The 20882-nt window shown below is 44.9% G+C and overlaps 1 protein-coding gene across 1 annotated transcript in view; it reads right to left on the bottom strand.

The window, feature by feature from the left end:
• Positions 1-20882, bottom strand: part of HMCN1 (hemicentin 1) — a 207908-nt gene that overhangs the window by 72569 nt on the left and 114457 nt on the right. Inside the window, exons 38-46 of the mRNA XM_009902656.2 lie at positions 16948-17124; positions 13907-14058; positions 12651-12774; positions 9668-9843; positions 9277-9373; positions 7922-8044; positions 6810-6971; positions 5007-5288; positions 4528-4695 (exon numbers count right to left, since the gene is read on the bottom strand). Coding sequence (XP_009900958.2) covers positions 4528-4695; positions 5007-5288; positions 6810-6971; positions 7922-8044; positions 9277-9373; positions 9668-9843; positions 12651-12774; positions 13907-14058; positions 16948-17124 — 1461 coding nt within the window. The remainder of the gene's footprint in view (positions 1-4527; positions 4696-5006; positions 5289-6809; positions 6972-7921; positions 8045-9276; positions 9374-9667; positions 9844-12650; positions 12775-13906; positions 14059-16947; positions 17125-20882) is intronic.

Below are 20882 nucleotides of genomic sequence, written 5' to 3'. Positions count from 1 at the left end.
TCACTCGAGCTCCATGCAGAGATTCAGAGCACATGGAATTCATTGATCAGCACTCTGGATGTGGCAGCATGAGTGTTTGCAACGTGTGTGATTTGTGAACAAACTTCTAAGCAGGAAATAGGACAGAATACAGTATACAGCAGAATTTTTATTCCTGAGTGCTTGGCTGTACTGAGAATCTAAATGATATAAAGATAATAAAGCCTTGTTGCCGTGTGTGTATGTGCGTGCAGAAAAAAAAGTCTGTTCTTACAAACACATAAGAACAGCACTTACAGGTTGAGGAATAAAAATCCCATTGTTCTCTTCCAGCATTTCTATCAGTTGTAACAACAGCACTGGTTTCCATGCAATGTTTTAAACTAACACAATTCTCTTAACACTGTACAGAGCAGCTGTCAGGGCACACTCACTGGCTTAAAAGAAAGATTTGCAAGTATGCATGACCTGCTGGAAATCAGCTCTGCAGAGAAGGAGATGGTCTCCTGGGATAAATTCAGAAGAGTGTGGCTAGCAGATTAAGGCTGTCTTTCTCCCCCTCCCCACTCTGTCCTTGTGAGGACACATCCAGAGTATTGTATCTTTATGTCCAGTTCTGGGCTCTGCAGTTCAAGAAAGGAAACTATCAGAGTCCAGTGGAGATTGCAAAGGTGCTGAAGGGCCTGAAACATCTCTGTGAGGAGAAAAGGACCCTGGGGCTGTTTAGCCTGGAAAAGAGCAGCCTGAGAAGGGATCCAATCAATGCTCAGCAAGAGCTAAAGGGTGGCAGGTCAAGAGGATGGGCACAGACTCTGTTCAGTGGTCCTCAGTGACAGGACATGGAGCAACAGACACAAACTGAAACCCAGTAGGTTCCATCTGAACAGTACGAAAAACATCTTTGCTGTAAGGGTGCTGGAGCAGGCTGCCCAGGGAGGTTGTGGAGTCTCCTTCTCTGCAGAAATTCCAAATCAATCTGAACACTGTGATCCTAGGCAAGCTACTGTGGGTGACCTGGCTTTAGCAGGTAGATTGGACTAAAAGATCTCCAGAGGTCCCTTCCAATCCCAGCCCATTTTGTGATTCTGCAAGAGCATCAAGAATATCCTCACTTTGCTGCAGCAGAGCAAATTATCTTTTCTTTCTTTTTGGCAGAGGAACAGCAAAGCAAACATCATTGAGTATTTAGAGTCAACAGTAAATGTGGTGGCCATCGTTTGCCTTTCCCAGTTTCTCGTTCATGGTCATTACCCCACCATACATCACACACGAACTGTGCAGCTCCTGCCTGCAGATACCCATAGGGCCTCATTCTTGGGATATATCCCAGAAATTTATGTTCCTGGTAATGTGCTTTGAAAGAAGAAACTGTTTACCTGCTTCAATGGATATGCCTCTCCCCAAGGAATTCTGCCTGCAGTGTGAGACTGAGGAAGGCCCAGTTACAGTCTTGCAGCCTCATTGTCACACCTTGCATAAAGCCTTGTAACAAAAAGAATGAAGTAGATATCCTGCTACCTGCAGGAGACTAACTTTCTCTAGTATCACAAACCATCTCACACCCAGAGACCCAGTGAGACAGGATATGATTTTCCACATTTAGCTAAAACATAGTAAAAGCTTTTCTCCCTCCTATACCTACTACACAGCTTGGTGTATGGTCTGCAAGGAAAGCAGATACTGTAGGGTGGACTGTTTTCTTCTTTTTCTCAAGGCTATGTAGGAAGCATCATCAAAAGGAAACAACAGCAAAGTATTTGAATTAGCAGATTAAAAGCTGCCAGCAGTGTGTCCACACATTTAAATCATCTGCAGTGCCAAGCATGTTTTCCATCAACAGAACCAAAATCCTCCTTTGGCAAAGTGTTTCACCTCCTAAATTGGTTGAAGAGGGGGATTTGTGGTTGTTGTTTGGGATATTTCACAGCTGCACAAACACAAATAAAGTTCCAAATGCCATGCTGGTTATGGATCACTATCACAATGTGAAGTTCTGAGATGAGCTGCACAAAAGCACAGGGTTTGCTGGGAAGCAAAACACTGAGTTCTGGCCTGTTTCCCCACTCCCACTGCAGCTAAGGTTCAAGAGACAATAAACATCTTTCTGTCTCTCACCCTTCCTGGCTCTGAGATCCGGGTGGTGCTGTCAGTGTGGGTGTAGAAATCAACAGACAGAAGGCAAACAACCAAGCCCAGCAGACATTATTTTTGTTGATGGCAACTTTGCACAAAAAAAGAATGCATGTCAACTCAGATGGATTTATTCTGGATACTATCATACACCCACTCCTTTTCCCATGTGCCAGATGTAAAAATGGGAATGCAGAATACAGGACTACCTGTAATCACAGAATCCCAGTATGGTGGGGGTTGGAAGGGACCCCTGGAGTTCTTGTTGTCCAACTCCCCTGCTAAACCAGGGTCACCCACAGCAGGTTGCCAAGGATCACAGTGTCCAGGTAGCTTTGGAGTCTCTCCAGTGAAAGAGACTCCAAAACCTCTGCAGGCAGTCTGCCCCAGGGCTCCAGCACCCTCAAAGCAAAAAGTTTTTCCACCACGTTCAGACGGAACCTCCTGGGTTCCAATTTCTGCCCATTGCCCCTTGTCCTGCCATTGGGTGCCACTGAACAGAGTCTGGCCCCATCCTCTTGACTCCCACCCTTTAGCTCTTGCTGAGCACAAATCAGATCCCCTCTCAGGCTGATCTTCTTCAGGCTAAATAGCTCGCAACCTTTCCTCCTCACAGAGATGCTCCAGTCCCCTCAGCATCTTTGTAGTTTCCACTGGACTCTTTCCAATAGTTCCCTGCCTCTCTTGAAATGCATATCTCAGAAACAGACCAGATGTGGCTTCACTGGTGCAGAGTAGAGTGGAAGGAGAATCTCTCTTGACTTACTGCTGGCCACGCTCTTCTTCATGCACCCCTAATATGAAAAGATATATGAACACAGAAAATCCTGACAAAAATCAATCCAGCTTCTAAACTCTTTCCAGCTCCTATACCTGATAGTGCTCTTGTGCTCATGATGTACTGTGTTTTGGCTTTGCCACAGTGGCTATACCAGAGCACTAGCAACTTCATCAAAACTTATGAAAATAAGATTCCTGGCTGTGAGTGGCAAACCCAAGATCAAAGCAACACCTTAGTTGCTGTCTACACATCTCAGCTGTAACCAGATACTTAAGTAGTACACATTCCACGTGTCTGGGGATCAACTTTGCAAAGTCAACACGAGCATATTGATTGCTTGGTGTGCATTTTTCGTTGTAATCTCAAGGGTTGCCACCTCAATTTGCTACTGCAAACACCAAGGTTTGACATCACTGCAGCTGCAAGTCAAGTACCCTCACTTCCCTACGGTACCTGAAGACAGATGGTTTCAGGAACAGGCACCAAAACCCTCCTATTTTGGACACCTCTGTCAATTACCACTGCCAATTACCACAGGCATCTGAATTAATCCTTTGTAAGTTATTCCATCTTGAAAATTCAATTTCCTGATGAATTTGATCTGTTTTGCCATTTGCCAATCAAAAATTGTTCCAGATCCCCCAGACTAGTCTTGCTAATGCTGTGTTCTCTGCTGTCTTTGACCACCTAATTCCAGCTTTGATTAGACATCTGACCATCAGATTCAGTTAGCTCCAAGACCAGGAAGTATTTACTTCTAGTTTCTGAGGCTCACCAAGAAGTTTCCCCTTCTTTCTACATACAGACCACAGAAATGAAAGATATTTTGTTTACTGTCATTTGTATTCATTCCCTCAAAGATTTTTCTTCTTTAATGGGTAAAAAAACAGTGAAGAGAAAAACTAATCATGTGAGAAAGCTAATGTAGTATTTGTGCCCTAGTGAAACAAGTTGACAGAACCACAGAATTGGTCCAGTTCAAGAAGACCTCTAAGACCACTGGGTCCAACTGTAAGCCTAAGACACCCATGGTCATTAAACCATGTCCCAAAGAGCCCTGTCCACATCTTTCTTGGATCACCTCCAGGGATGGTGACTCCAGCCTCTCCCTGGGCAGCCTGTTCCAATGCCTGACCACTCTTCGCAGGAAAGAAATTTCTCCTAATATCCAACCTAAACCTCCCCTGGCACAACTTCAGGCTATTTCCTCTTGTCCCTCCTGATATGAGGGACAAGAGCCCAACTGCACCTCACTCCAACTTCCTCTCAGTTGTAGAGAGCAATAAGGTCTCCTCTCAGCCTCCTCTTCTCCAGAACAAACTACCCAGTTCCCTCAGCTGCTCCTCAGAAGTTCTCCAGACCTTTCACCAGCTTTGTTGCCCTTTACTAGACATGCAACCAGCCCCTCAATGTCCTTCTTGGAGTAAGGGGCCCAAAACTGAACCCAGTATTTGAGGTTTGGCCTCATTAGTGCCGAGAACAGGCACACAATCACTTCCCTACTCCTGCTGGTCACAGTACTGCTGACCTAGGCCAGGATGCTGTTAGCCTGCTTGGCCACCTGAGCACACTGCTGGCTCATGTTCAGCTGGCTTCCCTCCTTTTTTTTCTCCTTTAAGTGACTACAGCTTTTGTACCTGAGAGGATTCGAACTGAGTTGTTCAAAGTGAGAGGCCACCCATTCTTGAGCCATGTTATTGATGGCAGGGGAATTCCTGAAGCTTCACAAAGCAGGGAGATGGGATTCTTCTCCACAATGGTGATGTTTTCAGGTGTCTGCAGGTAACCAGCAATGCTTGGGGGAACTGGAAGAGCATAAAGAAAACACATGCTTCAGAACAAACAAAAAATTTGTTTTGCCCTCAGTGGTTAAATTAGATTTGTTCATATGATGAAGAGACTTGGACATCTCTGCTATGAAGAAAGACTGAGAGACCTGGGACTGTTTAGTCTGGAGAAGAGAAGGCTGAGAGGGGATTTTATCAATGTCTATAAATATAGGAGGGTTTGGTGTTAAGATGAAGGGGCCAGGCACTTTCCAGTGGTGCCCAGTATAGGACAAGGAACAATGGGTACAAGCTGGAACACAGGAAGTTCCCATTCTGCACATACTCACCATGAACATTCAAATCGTATTTTCTATCAGCTAGCCCTGCCACGTTGGCGGCCACGCAGACATAGCGGCCAGTGTCTGACACCTGGGTGTTTTTCAGCTGAAGAAGGCGACCACCATGAAGTATCGTGATGTCCCTTTCACTGAGCAGCGGGTGGCCATCCTTCATCCATGTGATCACTGGTTCTGGAATGCCCTCTGCCCTGCACTCCAAGGAAATTTCCTTTCCTTGCGTGACGATGACTTCTGATGGGTGGCTGCCACTGTTTAATATAGTTGGTCGAGCTAAAGGGGAAAAAGAAACACAGTACAGAAATCAACTGGAAGCTGCAAATCAGCATCTTCACCTGCTTCTGAACAGAACAGCCACCAAGTTTGTTGATAAAGATTTTAATAAAGACCAAGTATTGTAGGCTACTGCTGGCAAATAAGTTAGGGGCACTCTGTGATTCACAGCGATTTCCACAGAACCAAGAAATAACAAATAATCTCTCCCCATCCTCTACCACATGAGGTACAAATGCTTTTTAAAATATAATTTGCAGGCAATTCTAAAATGCCAACACAAGAAAAGATTAAGTTAAAGATGACTGCCCTAAATGTCATCAGTGCCTACAGAGTTTTGAAGATTTCCTCTTTCACAAGGTTGTTTAAAAATGCCTCCTTTTACTCCTGACCGAAATACAGAAGTACCAGTAAAATCCAAAGAAATCTGAATTCAATTACTTGACATACTATACTTTGGTGACAAGTATGTTCAGGGAGGTTCTCCTCCTCTGTTCTGCCCTGGTGAGACCACACCCGGAATACTGTGTCTAGTTTTGAGCTCTACAGCTCAAGAGAGACAGGGATCTGCTGGAGAGAGTCCAACAGAAAGCTGTGAGGTTGATTAAGGGACCCGAACACCTCTCCTATGAGGAAGGAATGACTGAGTGACCTGAAGTTGTTCAGTCTGGAGAAGAGAAGGCTGAGAGGGGATCTTATCAATGTCTGTAAATATAGGAGGGATGGGTGTCAAGATGAAGGGGCCAGTCTCTTTCCACTGGTGTCCAGTGATGGGACAAGGAACAACGGGTACAAGCCGGAACACAGGAAATTCCACCTCAACATGAGGAGGTGGAACCTCTTTACTGTGAGAGTGATGAAGGACTGGAACAGGCTGTCCAGAGAGGTTGTGGAGTCTCCTTCTCTGGAGACTTCCAAAACCCACCTGGATGCATTCCTGTGTAACCTTCCCTTGTGATCCTGCTTTGGCAGGGGGATTTGACTTGATGATCTCTGGAGGTCCCTTCCAACTCCTAACATTCTGTGATTAAAAGCACTTTTAACAGGCATACGCAACGTGCTGGTCAAGATTTGAGTCCTAATTGTCAATATTTTAATTAGGATCATAGACTAGTTTGGATTGGAAGGGACCTTTAAAGATCATAAAGTCCAGCCCCCCTACAGTCATCAGGGACATCTGCAACTAGAACAGGTTGCTCAGAGCCACAAACAACCTGACCTGCAACGATTCCAGGGATGAGACATCTACTACCCCTCTGGGCAACCCAGGCCAGTGTCTCACCACCCAAAAATTTCCTACCTTCTCTCTAGACTAAGTCTCTCTTAGTTTAAACCATCCCCCCTTGTCCTGTTGCAACAGGCCCTGGTAAAAAGATTTACTTAATGTTCTCCTCAGAGTGTCCTTAAATGATCCTATAGCTGAAAATCTTGCAGCTTAACACCACTGTGCTTGTAACTCTCATAGCTTCACTCTCTTGCAGCACTGGTAAACCAGAAAGAGAATTTGTCATGGTAACTTACTGTGTACTTGCAAACTGTATTCTTTCGTTGCACTTCCAGCAACATTTGAAGCAACGCAAGCGTAAGATGCCGCGTCAGACTTTGCAGCAAGTGAAATCTGCAGCTGTCTGCCTCCAGACAATATCCGCACCCTTCCCGACAGGTCAGCCACTACTGGAGAGCCTGCAAGAGACATTCTTTGAGACAGAACCACAGAACAGGGTACTGAGCTTACTCGTGTGCTGTTAAGTCCAGTGGATCATTCAATAATCACTGAGCTGCACAACTGTCCGTATTAGAGCTGCCCTACTAGAGTTTTGCCAAGCACCAGGCTCTGAGGGCTTCCCATACGAATTGCTGACTTCAGGACCTGAGCTAAAGCACTGCAACCCTCACTACACTCACATCCATCCAGAAAGGTTTGGACACCTATACTGAGCAGCAAATCCCACACTTTCAGTTTCTAATTGTCCCAACCCAGCACAGCCAATGCTTAGGAATGTGTCATTTAGTTCTCACAGCCAACCACCTATCTACTGTGTGTCACACAGAGTATGTCACAGACTTCCACACAGGAAGGCCTCAGCAGAATCATGACAGCTAAGTAAGGCTGCAATTAGGACAACGGACAACAGGCATAAACTGGAAGTGCCACATCAATAGGAGGAACAACATCTTTGCTGTGAGGGTGCCCAGAGAATCTCTCTCTAGAGAGATTTCAAATCCACCTGGATATTTTGATCCTGGGCAAGCTGCTGTGAGTGACCCTGCTTTAGCAGGGGGGGTGGCATGGATGATCTCTAGAGGTCCCTTCCAACCCTCCCCCCACCATGCTAGGGATTCAGTGATCGAGAGGAGTTAAGTGCCTCACAGTCTATTTTTAAGTCAGCTCAGGAGGAGTCTCTGCACTTTGCTTCTCTTGCACACCTTTGAGAACAATGATACCTAATCCAAGCAGAGCGGAAGGGAAGAATCTGCTGCTGTAGTTCATGTAATTCAATATCAGGACTGTTAAGATAACTCTGTGCCTGAACTCCTCACAACACACCATCTGAAATGTTCACAGAACAAGAACAACAACTTGCAGAATTACCACATTTGCTCTATAAAACAGAAAACAGACAGGTACCCACCATTCTTTTTCCAGGTAAGACTGGGTGGTGGGATGCCACTAGACTCACACATCAGGCTTATCAAGCTCCCTTCAGTTACTGTCAGTTGAGTGATGTCATCTGAGCCATAAATACTTGGAGACACTGAAAAGAAAGGCCAAGCGATTGCAGTACTTGAAATACAATGTTACCAGCCAACAGCAAGACCCCTGTGACCCTGATACACATGTAAAGTGACTCCGACTCTAACAGCCTGCTTCCTTCATGGCCTTAGCTAATAAACCTACAGAGAGCATCATAAGATGTTCACTTTTAAAGTTCAGTCTTAAGCTTTTCCTTTGACTGTTTCCTGCATTAACTCACTGGCTGCCACATGAACACTAAGGACCCCACACTGCAATCACCCTACTGTAGCAGAGTGCCAGTTTTGCTCTGCGGCCCTGAGACTGCAACCTAGGTGCGAATACAAGGGACCACTGTTTAAACTCTGACTCTCAAAGTCTTAAAGAATTCCATTTCAATCACTAGGTAAAAGATATCTGCCTCCTTGAAGCAGGGGAACCAAATTAAAAGAGACCAAATGAAAACATGATGGTACAGAAAAAAACCCCAACAAACATACACTCAAAAATCATTGATTAAAATAAATACCCTAAGCCACATTCAGCACTGAGCCACAGAAAAATGCTATTAACACTCTCTTTATGATTCAGTATTGATAACTTGATTAATTGATATTGATTGGACCAAAGCTGGAGGAGGGCAGATTTACACTGGATGTTAGAAATTCTTTACAGTGAGGGTGGTGAGACACTGGAACAGGTTGCCCAGGAAGGTCATGGATTACCCCTCCATGGAGATGTTCAAGGCCAGGGTGGTTGAGGCCTTGAGATACATGGTCTATTGGAAGGTGTCCCTTCTCATGGCACAGGAGCTGTATCAGGATGACCTTTAAGGTCCCTTCCAACCTAAAGCATTCTATGAATCTATGAACTTTGCAGAGCAAATAAAGCTTTTATTTATCTGCATTTCCTGCATTAATAAAGTGGAAAGTGAGTAGGTTACTTACAGCATTAGAGTGCACAAATAGGAGGTATGGATGCAAACCAAAGTAGCTGCAGCTCTGACCTACTATCACACATCCAAACCCAGCAAGACAAAGGCCTGGGAAGTAGCTGACATTAATTTAGAACCAAACCAAAGTGAAATGGCTGCAGCTTCTAGGGCCCATTAAGTTACAGCACTGATAATGACATCTGCCTGGCTGAAGCTCTGCAAATGAGTGTTTATGAACTACAGAGGAGTTCAGTGCCTCACATCCTAACCTCACTCTGCGCTCCTTTCTCCATTTCTGGAATAAACTTAATAAATCTTACCCCAAATCTTCACATTATAGTTCTTTTCAGTTTTCCCAGCAACATTCGTGGCTTCACAAGTGTAACGGCCAGTGTCCTGGACTTGAGCTCCTTCAATCTTGGAAGAAAATGGAAACCTGGGTGATTTCTTCTGACACTGTTACACACAAAACTTGCAGGGAGAAGTGGCCCAAGTTTCAATTCTGTTTTTACATTAGTCTCCAGATATTTGTAATACGAATACTACACATAACTCCTGCAAAATATCCAGGGCTCCATAACCTCCCTCACTCCTCACCCTCAATTGCACGGGGGGCTAATGGCTATTCAAGCTCTAACAGGTGTCTGGTGCCTTTGTGGTGGGTACAACCCCAGAAAGCAATTGTCACCAGGGCCCACCTGCCCAGTTTACCTTCAGCATGCTTCCGTCTTCAGAGATGCTGAGACCTGGCTTCTTCAGCAGGGGTCGTCCATCTTTAAGCCACGTCAGCACAGGTGGGGGAACAGCATTGCTCTGGCAGAGCAGCTCCATTGCTTGACCAAGGAGTGCTGAGACATTTTGCTCCTCTCCCATGATGTTTGGTGGAACTACAGCAATAATCAAAACAAAGGACCTTTGGGCATTGCAGGCTTCCCAGAGCAAGCATACTATGGAGTTAACAGTCTTCATTCAACAAAAATAAAACCACGGAATTGTTTTGGTTGGAAAAGATCTCCAAGATCATCAAGTCTGTGACCTGCTCCAGGGGACCCTGATCTGGCATGGTGTTTGGACTGGACCTTTCAAGGTCCCTCCAAACCCCTAACATTCTGTAATTCTGCAAGTCCAACTGTTGACCTAACACCACGATGCCCATGGTGGCCTTGGGTAAAGCCCTCAAATAACCCACAGGGATTCCCTTGGCTTTCTTGTAATTAAAAAACATACAGCATGATCACAGTAAACTCTTGACATGAATGCCACATCAGATATGCAATTAAAAGGTAGACAGAATGAAAACACTGCTAGCAGGAGCTCCTTTGCCTGGTTGCATGTATCCAGTGGGATTTTTATGCTTGTTGTGTAGTAAGACTGTTCAGTTTCCCCAGCAAAACATAAGAAGCTTTATTGTCACATTTCCTTTGCTTTGCAATCGTTTTGCAATCGATTACTCCAGAAAATGAGTCTCTGATGGCATAAAATATTAGGGTAAGAAGAAGGGAAGCAGTGGGATTGTCTGTGAGAAATACTCTGGGCCTCTCTCTGAAGAACAAGACATTGAACTAATCAGCACACATAAGAGTATAAAACGTCCCAGAGTGGTACTCAGCAAAGCAGTAACACAATTCTCAAGATGTCCTGGAAAATAACATGAACAATGAAGTCTTGGTTTTCTTGCACAGGCAGTACTAAGCAGAACAGCTTATTTCACAGTTTGGAAATAATTTAGGGAAAAGTCTGGTCCCTGTGGATAAGAAATATAGTAACTGGGAAAAAACTTAAAAATCTGTTTATCTTAATCTGTTTGTAGAATTCCCAAAGGCCCAGGGTCTTTATGGGTGTTGAGGAACTGAAAATTGGATGCTGCAGAAGGCAAACTGATTTCCAAACACTTTTCTACCAATTACTTTTCCTCTCAGCTTAATGAACCGAAATGTGCACAAAAGGAAACTGAGTTTGTGAAACAGAGAGGCGGACACTAAAGCATTTGTTTCTGGAGGGTTTAAAATTACTCTAATTATGCTCTTGGTAACTGTATGTTACCCAGATTGCTAGGCTGGCTCAGAGCACTGCACATTTCTAACAACCTCAGCTCCAACTGCACTCCAAATTATTTTCCTCCTGTGACTTCTTAATTAAATTACCCACATGAGGATAGTCCTGAGACTAATATTCATTTTTGGTGACAGCCTCACTCAAGATGGTCCTGCAGCTGAGTTCAGTGCTGGCCAGCTTCTAATACAACAGAAAATTTAAACATCCACAAGTTCTGTTGGAAGAAGCCCAGAGGACAGCCACAAGGATGATTCAAGGGCCGCTACAAGGATAGGCTGAAGGAGCTGGGGTTGTTCAGCCTGGAGATGAGAAGAGTCTGGGGGGACCTTATAGTTACCTTCCAATGCCTGAAAGGAGCCTATCAAAAGGCTGCAGAGGGACTTTTCATGAAGGTCTAATGATAGGTCAAGGGGGAATGGTTTGAAGCTGAGGGAGAGTAGGTTTACACTGGATCTTGGGAAGAAGTTCTTCAGTATGAGGGTGGTAAAGCTCTGGAATAGGTCACCTAGGGAGGCTGTGGATGCCCCCTCCTTGGAGATGTTTAAGGCCAGGTTGGATGAAGTCTTGACAACCAAGTGTAGTTGAGAGGTGTCCTCCTGCCTATGGCAGGGAAGTTGCAGTAGATGATCTCTGAGGTCCCTTCCAATCTATTAATGCTTCCAACCAACTCTTTACATTTCATCAGCTAAAGTGGACAGAGGTTTCAGGAAATAAGAGAGAAACAATCAATACATCCATGCCACTTCTGAGGTTACACATACATACACACCTCTATTCCCAAAGGGACCTTGATATTCCCTGCTCTAGACATAAAACATTGGCCATGCCAGAGTGCTGACCCTCCAAACTGCCCCTTGCAGATACAGAAGCACAAGTCACAAGTATCCTAACCACAGGGCATTTACAAGGAAGACAATTTTGAAAGCCAAAGATAGCCTGGCCAACCATCCCTATTCATCTTATAAAACAGGGAAACTTCTAGCTTCTCCTGCAAGATTTTCCAGTCTCCCGCTGAGGATTGCCATAAAGCCAGAGACTGTTAGAGCCAAAACAGTTTCTTCTCCACTGACCTCCTGAGAGAAGAAGCAAAGCCTCTCTCCACATCTGGTATCATAAGATCTCTAAGACACATGACAGATCACTGGCCATGGCAGGGGAGTGTAACTAGATGATCTTTGTGTCCCTTCCAAGCCAAACCATTCTGTGATTCTATCCTTCTTTACATATTGAACTTGTAAATTCACTGTTGTCACTGCAATTCCTTGTGGACACAAAGAAGAACATACTCACATATGTGCATATGTATAGCTTGTACTTACACACCCACACCTCCCCATCACTATACCTCCCATTATGGGTTGGAACCATTTTAATCACTTTACCTTCCCGGGGGTGTTCAAGAAACATGTGGCCATGGCACTTTGGGACACGGTTTAATGGCCGTGGTTGTGTTAGGTCAGTGGTTGGACTTGATGATCTTGGAGGTGTTTTCCAACTCAAACAATGCTGTGATTCTACGATAGCAGCTGGAACATTTTTATCCAATGTTGCTAAAGGTCTAGGCCACAGTGTGTTTAATGAAAGCTTTGTGAGCAGTTCTCATGCCCCCAGAACAAATGGATTTGTCATAAAATCTCACCATAGACCCTGAGGTCAATCTCTCTCTGGCTTTCCCCTGCAGCATTCACTGCCACACAAGTGTACCTTCCTGTGTCACTGATCTGAGCACTGGTCAGCACCAAGACTCGGCCCCCAGACAGAACCTGCAATGCAAGCACAGCACATTCAGAGTACACAGCTCAACACATGACAGGAGCAGAGAGAAGGATTAGGTTTCATTTCACATTTAAATATTTGCTTTGCCATTGCTCCCCACAATCTCTTTGTTCCCTACACACTGCCCTGTGCTCTGTTGTTCCCTTTCGATGGAGACTCACAGAAGCAGAAGTCTAACCCCACACAGGTCCATAGGGAACTCCTGCCATTCCAAGTGTTCACAGGAGCTGGACATTTCTGCCTCTTACCGAACATTGTCACAACTTGTGTCTGTGACCTGTGAGCTGTCCCAAGAGAATACAAGTTTCCCCTTTTCCTTTGTAGACCATAAAATTAGCTCTCAAAAAGTAACCATGCCCTCTCATTCTAACTGAATATTTTTTTCTGAATTCCTATTTTATGTAACAATTTATGACATGACCCTGAGCTATATGGATGCCTTCAGCATAGGAATACAATCCAATTTCCTCCTTTTGCCAGTAAGTGAAAAAATTGTTGATGCAAACTCTTGCTCAGTATGAAATGAAGTGAAAGGACCATCTTATTTCAGTGTATCTGTATCTTCGACTTCACTCAGTAGTTACTGGACCTAACTCACATCAATAACCTGGAGCAAAACCTCCCCTATGGGGGCAGGCTGAGAGTTGAGGCTGTTCAGCCTGGAGAAGAGAAGGCTCAGTGGAGACCTTTGAGCAGCCTTCCAGTACCTGAAAAAGGCTTACAAGAAAGCTGGGGAAGGACTTTTTACAAGGGCTTGCAGTGATAGGATGAGGGGCAATGACTTAGAGCTGGAAAAGGGTAGACTTAAACTGGAAATTAGGAAGAAAATCTTTACAGTGAGGATGGTGAGACACTGGAACAGGCTGCCCAGGGAGGCCCCCATCCTGGAGGTGCTCCAGGCCAGGCTGGATGAGGCCTTGGGGAACCTGGTCTAGTAAGAGGTGTCCCTGTCTATGGCAGGGAGGTTGGAACTAGATGATCCTTAAGGTCTACCCAAGCCATTCCATTCCATGATTCTATTAGACTTTCATTTACAAACCTCTAATTTATTCTGCAGCAGTTTAAAAGCCTCTCAGCACAAGAGGAAAGACCACAGATAGCAGGATTTGAACCCAGTACCTGGAGTCCATCACTAAAGCTGGAAACAGGGCTACCATCTTTAAGCCACGTCAGAATAGGGGCAGGGATGCCTCTTGCTTCACACTCCAGTCGCACTGGGTTATTAACCACCACTGTCACCATCTCACTGCTGCCAGAGATTGATGGTGGGACTGTAAAAAATCAAAGAAAACAAAGCTGAATCAGCTACAGGGTAGCATTAATCACACTGAAATGAAATGGGCTGCTTACTTTTGGACATGACTTCTCTTTCTGCAAGGCACTACATTGCTGGAAAGGTTTCTCATGTTGAACTCCTGTCATTTGTTTGTTCTGTGCCAAATCCTGCTCTTTCTTTGCATAAGCAGTCAGATAACTTCAATGAAACTACTGTGAGCAAGGTAAGGAGGACTGGGCCTGCAGCCCAGAGGACAGCTGTGAAACACAGGAACCACAACATAAAACCAGAAAACATTCCCGCAGACTTTTATAGTATTCCATTTAGGCCTCATGAAAGGCATTAAGAGTGGTGAGGATTCAAGAAAGAAGCTTGTCTTGTAAACTGCATAAAGCAAAGAGACACAGAGAGTAATAAAATGGCCTTGCAGAGCATATGGGAACATTTACCAGATGAAACTGTGTAACATCTGCCTGTCTGATGATAAAAACCAGCTGAATGGAGCATCTCAAAACCCTCACTAGAGGTATACAGCCTAGCACATTTTGTAGAGCTGTGTTAAAAAGGAAGACAAGGAGTATTTAAAAAGGGAGATACTTCATTTATGAGGAGAAGCAAACCAACTGTATTTGCTCCTACCACTAATAACTTAGTAATAAAGCTTGAGTCAGTATCGATACAAAGTTTAATACTTGGAAGTCCCACCTAGAAAGATGTAAGAGTGGTGTGATCTACTTACACATATCCTTTATGAGGGGAAAAAGAATAATGCTCTGTGCTGAAAACAACATTCATTAATAAATTCAGCCTGTAGCTCTCTTAGATCAATTCCAGTAATAGCAGAAAAAGTAGGAAAAAACCCAAGTGTTGTTTTATACTCTTCCCACCCCCCCATGCACACAGTTTCCCTCTTTCTCTATGATAATATCCATTGTTCTCAAATGCCTGAAAAGCCTGGAGTGGTGAGAAAGAAGTGGAAAGCATCAATACAATGAACTCATGAATACACTAAAGTGGAATTCAACCTGCTTCCTGCAGTAGGCCTGCCTGCTTCCATTCCATGCTAAACTGCAGGATCAGGCGTTGCTTTTAATGCAAAAATGATCTGGTAACTTTCACCATAGCTACTGCATCCACAACACTGCTAACAACAGAAGTGGTTTGTATGACCAGGAATGGACCCACACAGCTGCTCATTCACAGCACCAACTGCCAAGCAGAGATCCAGAGCTGAGGATCTGTAAAGGCAGTGTAACTTCCACAGGATCCCAGCATGGTAGGGTTGGAAGGGACCTCTGGAGAACATCCAGGCCAACCCTGCTGTTAAACCAGGGTCACCTGCACCAGATTGTCCAGGATTACAATGTTCAGGTAGGTTTGGAATCTCTTCAGAGAAGGAGACTCCACAACCTCTCTGGGCAGCCTGCTCCAGGGCTCCAGCACCCTGTCTCTCTTGAACTGCAGAGCCCAGAAATGGACTCAGTATTCCAGATATGGCCTCATGAGGGCAGAGGAGGAGGAGAACCTCCCTCAACCTGCTGGTCACACTGTTCTTGGCATTTGACACTCCAGTACGTTCTCCATTAAGTAGGCAATTCTTGCTTCCACTATTTAGATGGAAAACCCCTCATGTTTTCTGCCCTCAAACTCACAAACTCTAAATAAACTGGATAATAAACTGTGATTTTTGAATCTGCCACACTCTACTGTATGCTTGGCAGAAGGCAAGCTGAATTAAGTAGGTCATGGATAGGTGTTTCAGCTTCCTTTGCAGAAGGGGAAACAGTTTTATGTCTTTAGGTCAGAAAATCTTAGTTCCCTAGAAAACTCTGGACACATCCACTGAAATTCCACCACCCATAAAAAGACACACATAGATGCAGGAGTTATTATTAATTTTTCAGCTTAAGCAGAATAATGACCTTGGCTTTAAATACTTCCTGGTAATTAATCCCTGGGTGGGGTTAACCTTTGTCCACATCTTGAGCCATCTCTTTTTCCCATGATGATCATTAATTCCCTGGAAATGTACTGCCTAACTCATTATTTGTTAATTAATGTCAATAGCAACTGCATACTCTGCCTGTGTCTCAGCTGGGGACACTGCCAAATCTGGGCTACAGTTTTGCATGGAAGCCTCCCACAGAAAGCCAGCTACATGCATATGCATGTTTCAAAGATAAGAATTTGGATGATATCCCCATCCCAAAGCCACTGAAATCAGTGGAAAAGCTCCAATTTGGCTTCTGATCAGGTGTCTCGTGTCTGCAAACACCCACACTTCATCTCACTAGAAACAGTATATTTTTCTTCTAAACTCTTAGATTATGAAAGAGCATTTGACCTGTGTCCTTTCTTTATCTACTGTGAGCTGTAAACTCATCCGAACCGGATCAAAACATTCTTGTGAGGCTGCTGGAGCCCTGCAGCAGGCTGCCCAGAGAGGCTGTGGAGTCTCCTTCTCTGGAGAGATTCCAAATGCACCTGGACATTGTAATCCTGGGCAAGGTGCTGTGGGTGACCCTGCTTTAGTAGAGGGGGTGGACTGGATGATCTCCAGGGGCCCCTTCCAATCCCCACCAGTGTGGGTTTCTGTGATAGAGCATAACCCAGCAATTGCAAGGTCTTTCAAATTGCTGAAATAAGCAAGTCATATGCTGAAGACTTCTACAAGTCTGCTGTCTCTGCTCAGTCTTCCTAGAAATTATTTCCCTACCTTTTCTTAATTAAAAACCTTTATTCTAACAACACTGAAAAACAGAAGAGTGACTTATCTTCTCTCTGACCCCTGCTGTGTCCCTCCCAGCATGATAAGTGATGGTAAGCTTGCTCAGCAGACTTGAGAGTAAATATTGGTGGGCTTTGTACAGTTTTTACTACTTACCATGGACCTGAAGGCTGTAGAACAACTCAGCCGTGCCTGCTGTGTTGACAGCCACACACTTGTAGACACCAGTGTCAGAGATCTGAGCCCCCTCGATCTGCAGAACCTGCCCTCGGTCCAGGAGCGTGGCGCTGGCAGCGCCGCTAAGGGGGCGGTTGTCTTTGTACCACGTGATAGCTGCAAAACAACAGGGAAGGTGGAAAAGTTCCCCAAAATACTCCCACTGCAAGCAATGGGACCAGAGCCTTCCAACTTGCCATCTTAGCTCTCAGATACTGAACAACATTAGCAAACCAATAATGACAATCTCAACAAGAGCCAGCAATGGTTGCTGGCAGCCCAGAAGGCAGCTGTGTGCTGAGCTGCATCCAAAGCAGTGAAGGCAGCAAGACAGGGAGGAGACTCTACGTCTCAGCTCTGCTCTGCTGAGACCCCCCCCATCTGTAGTGATGTGTCCAGTTCTGGTGTCCCCAGCACAAGAAGGACATGGAACTGTTGGAGCAGGTTCAGAGGAGGCCATGAAGATGATCAGAGGGCTGGAGAACCTTCCCTATGGGGACAGGCTGAGAGTTTGGGCTATTCAGCCTGGAGAAGAAAAAGCTCTAGGGAGACCTTAGAGCAGCCTTCCAGTACCTGAAGGGGAGCTAGAGGAAAGCTGGGGACTTTTTACAGGGGCTTGTAGTGATAGCAAGAGAGGAAATGGATTGAAGCTGGAGAAGGGGAGATTTAGATTGCATATTAGAAAGAAATTCTTCAGATTGTGGGTGGTGAGATACTGGAACAGGTTGCCCAGGGACGTTGTGGATGCCCCCTCCCTGGAGGTGTTCAAGGCCAGGCTGGATGAGGCCTTGAGCAACCTGATCTAGTGCAAGGTATCTCTGCCCATGGCAGGGGTGGGGCTGGAACTAGATAATCTTTAAGGTCTCTTCCAACCCAACCCATTCTATGAATCTATTCTACAAATCACCATTAATAACAATTAGTAACAAGTAATGATTCATTAATAATTACAAATAATTAGTAACAATTAATAACCAGTAACTAGAAAATGAGAAAAATCTGATATTTGTGGCAAAATACTGACCATGCCTACAGAATTCAACAGCAAACTTGACAATATCATCCATATGCACTGTACAGTTGTGAAAAAAACACGTTTTGATGTTTAAAAAACTATCACACAAGGCACACTGAGAGGACATTTACTTGTATCAAGGTCAAGAGCAGCAGGTTAAAAACGTGCAATATGGTGATGTATGTTGGGGTTTTCATCTCCTACCCTGAAATACTGCAATGCAAGGAATCAAACCAAAGTTGAACTGGCAGGCTGAAAAACTAACATAAATCCCAGAAAACCCCTACTACTCTAACAGTGAATTTACCATCAACAAAATTTGAGGACTTTTTTGCATCTCTGCCAAAAGATGGCCCCCTCCATCAGCAGAACGTGTAACTAATGCTGCACTGGCATCACTGCTCTGCTAGATGAGAGCAGAAGTCTTCTGAGAAGCAGCTGAGGGGTTATCAGTCTGGAGAAAAGGAAGCTGAGAGGAGACAAGCAACAAGTGATAGGATGAGAAGAAACAGTCTCAACCTGCATCAAGGGAGGTTTAGGTTGGACATTGGGAAGAATTTCTTCCCCAGAAGGGTTGTCAAGCCCTGGAACAGGCTGCCCAGGGAAGTGATAGAGTCCCTACACCTGGAGGGACTTAAAAACCATGCAGGTGATGAGGAACATGGTTTAGTGGTCACCTGGCAGTGCTGGGTTAACAGTTGGACTCAATGATTGTAAAGGTCTTTTCCAAGTAAAATGATTCTGTGATTCAATAAAACTGCCACTTACTGAAACATTTTCCACAGCACACAAGTTTTCTGTGAAAAACAGACAACCAAGAGGTAACTTGGCATGACCGATGGACAGGACTGCACACAAGCTTCTTTCTTTTTCAGTGCGCTGTTGTAATATCACCTTCCTTAATTAACGTTATACCTTGACATTAGTACCAAACAGCACATCATAGACAGAAGAGCTGAATAAACTGGTTTCCCTGTCTAAATTACATGAGCTCCACCATGTAAAAAACATGTAGATATGGCACTTCAGGCCATGGTTTAAAGGCCATGGTGGTATTAGGTTGACAGTTGGGCTTGATGATCGTAGGGGTCTTTTCCAAACAGAACAATTCTATATTAATTGTTTGTCCTAAAATAACTGGCAATTTGCTGAGGAAAAGTGTGCAAAATGGATATGAAATCCTTATGTTTTCATAGCATTTCACATATACTCCAATAATTGCGTATCTTGTTTCACGGAGGTATAAATTGTTCTTGAGAATAATATTTTGCTGGGAATTCATTGTTTAAAATGAGGGGAAGGTGAACCAGAATGCTCCTCTAAAAATGGGACACAGCACAAGAAAAAAATTGCTATATCAGTAATACATTATTTTTTGCTGCACAATAATTGAGAAAATTATTCTCCTAATGCTACAGTATTTTTATGTCCCATCAGAAGAAGGTAGGAACATAAACCACACATTAGAAAAAAAAGGAAGAACGTTTTATCTGCACACCTCAACAGCAAGAACAACAAAAAAAAGACTAACTGTAAAAAAACAACCAACAACTAATCCAAAAAACCTATTGCTGAAAGAATTCCAGCAATGAAACAACTCAAATCCAGATTGCTCTTCATTTTTCTGTCATTTCAGAAACAGTTTAGAAGATCCAGCAATTTAAACAGAAGCCAAACTCCTTCAGCTTTCACTTGGCTATGATTTCTGTGGGAAACTTGCTGTAAAAAAAATAAATATTCTAATTCCACAAAATGAGAGGAAAATAAAAGACAAACAGATATAGACAGCAGAGTTATCAAAGCTTAGAATACTAGGAGAGCCCACAAGTTCATTTATCACTGGGGCAAGCCACAGACAGCTCTGTACACACACAGCAAACCTACTCCTTTTCACAGGCAAAGAACCCAGACTAAACTGTTGTAGTTTGAGCTGGGTGCGCCCCTGGTGCATTCACTTCCTGTGTCCAGAAGTCCAGCCCAGAGGGATGGACACAGGAAATTGTGTATTTCCTACCATAATCCTTTGCACCACTATAAGATCCAGTGCGGAGTCTGGCACTTCCTCTTTCCTTCCCTCTCCGAGACTTGGTAACTGGGGGAGAGATCTCCCGGCCATGGGCCTGATTGGGCCCAAGGCCACAGGGGGATGGGCAGTCTCAGGCCTGGCCAGCTGAGACTAGCCCAGCAGAGGGAGGGGGAAGAAGGAGCCCTGGGGGTTTTGCATGCACCCTCAGGTGGGGATGGGATCTTTCTTTGTCACTGCGCTTTGGGTTTTCTGTAACATTCACTGCTTTCTATTTAAACTTTCATCACCTTTGCAATCCGTTTGCCTGAGTCGTTATTTCTGCCTGTGGTGGGGAGGGGACCTGCCCCAACCCATTACATTTTTGGCGCACCAACGTGGGGCCAACTGCAGCTCGGATTGCAAAAGATGGAGAGTTTAAATTTAGTTCTGGGCGTCGGTTTGGGTTTGGAAAGTTGGGGCTCAGGTTTTGTGTTACCGGGGCGACTGTGTGAACTCCTGTGGGCTGCAGAAGGATAGCTGGTGCGTAGCTGATGGCATGGAATTCCCTCCTGTTGTTTGGGAACAGCGAGGGGTGGTTCTTTCTGTGACTTTCTGCCCAGGGTAGCTTAAGAGTGCTCTAGTAGCCTAAGAAGGCGAGACCTGCCTTCTCCTCGTTCTCTGCGGAGCGGCAGGGAGCGGAGGAGGGGCAGCGGCAAGCAGAGTGTGGTCGGCCCGCGGCCGCTGCGGGGAGCGGACACCCGCGGCGAGCGGGCAAGCGACTGCTGGAGGTGACTCGGACTCTGCATCGCGGCGACAGAGACGGCGGGGGCCGGGCCGGGCCGCGTTCAAGCGGCG

This window comes from Dryobates pubescens, chromosome 11, assembly GCF_014839835.1.
Source record: "Dryobates pubescens isolate bDryPub1 chromosome 11, bDryPub1.pri, whole genome shotgun sequence".
Classification (NCBI taxonomy): domain Eukaryota; kingdom Metazoa; phylum Chordata; class Aves; order Piciformes; family Picidae; genus Dryobates; species Dryobates pubescens.
The sequence above is the reverse complement of the archived record's forward strand: the minus strand, read 5'-3'. Positions and strand labels throughout refer to the sequence as shown.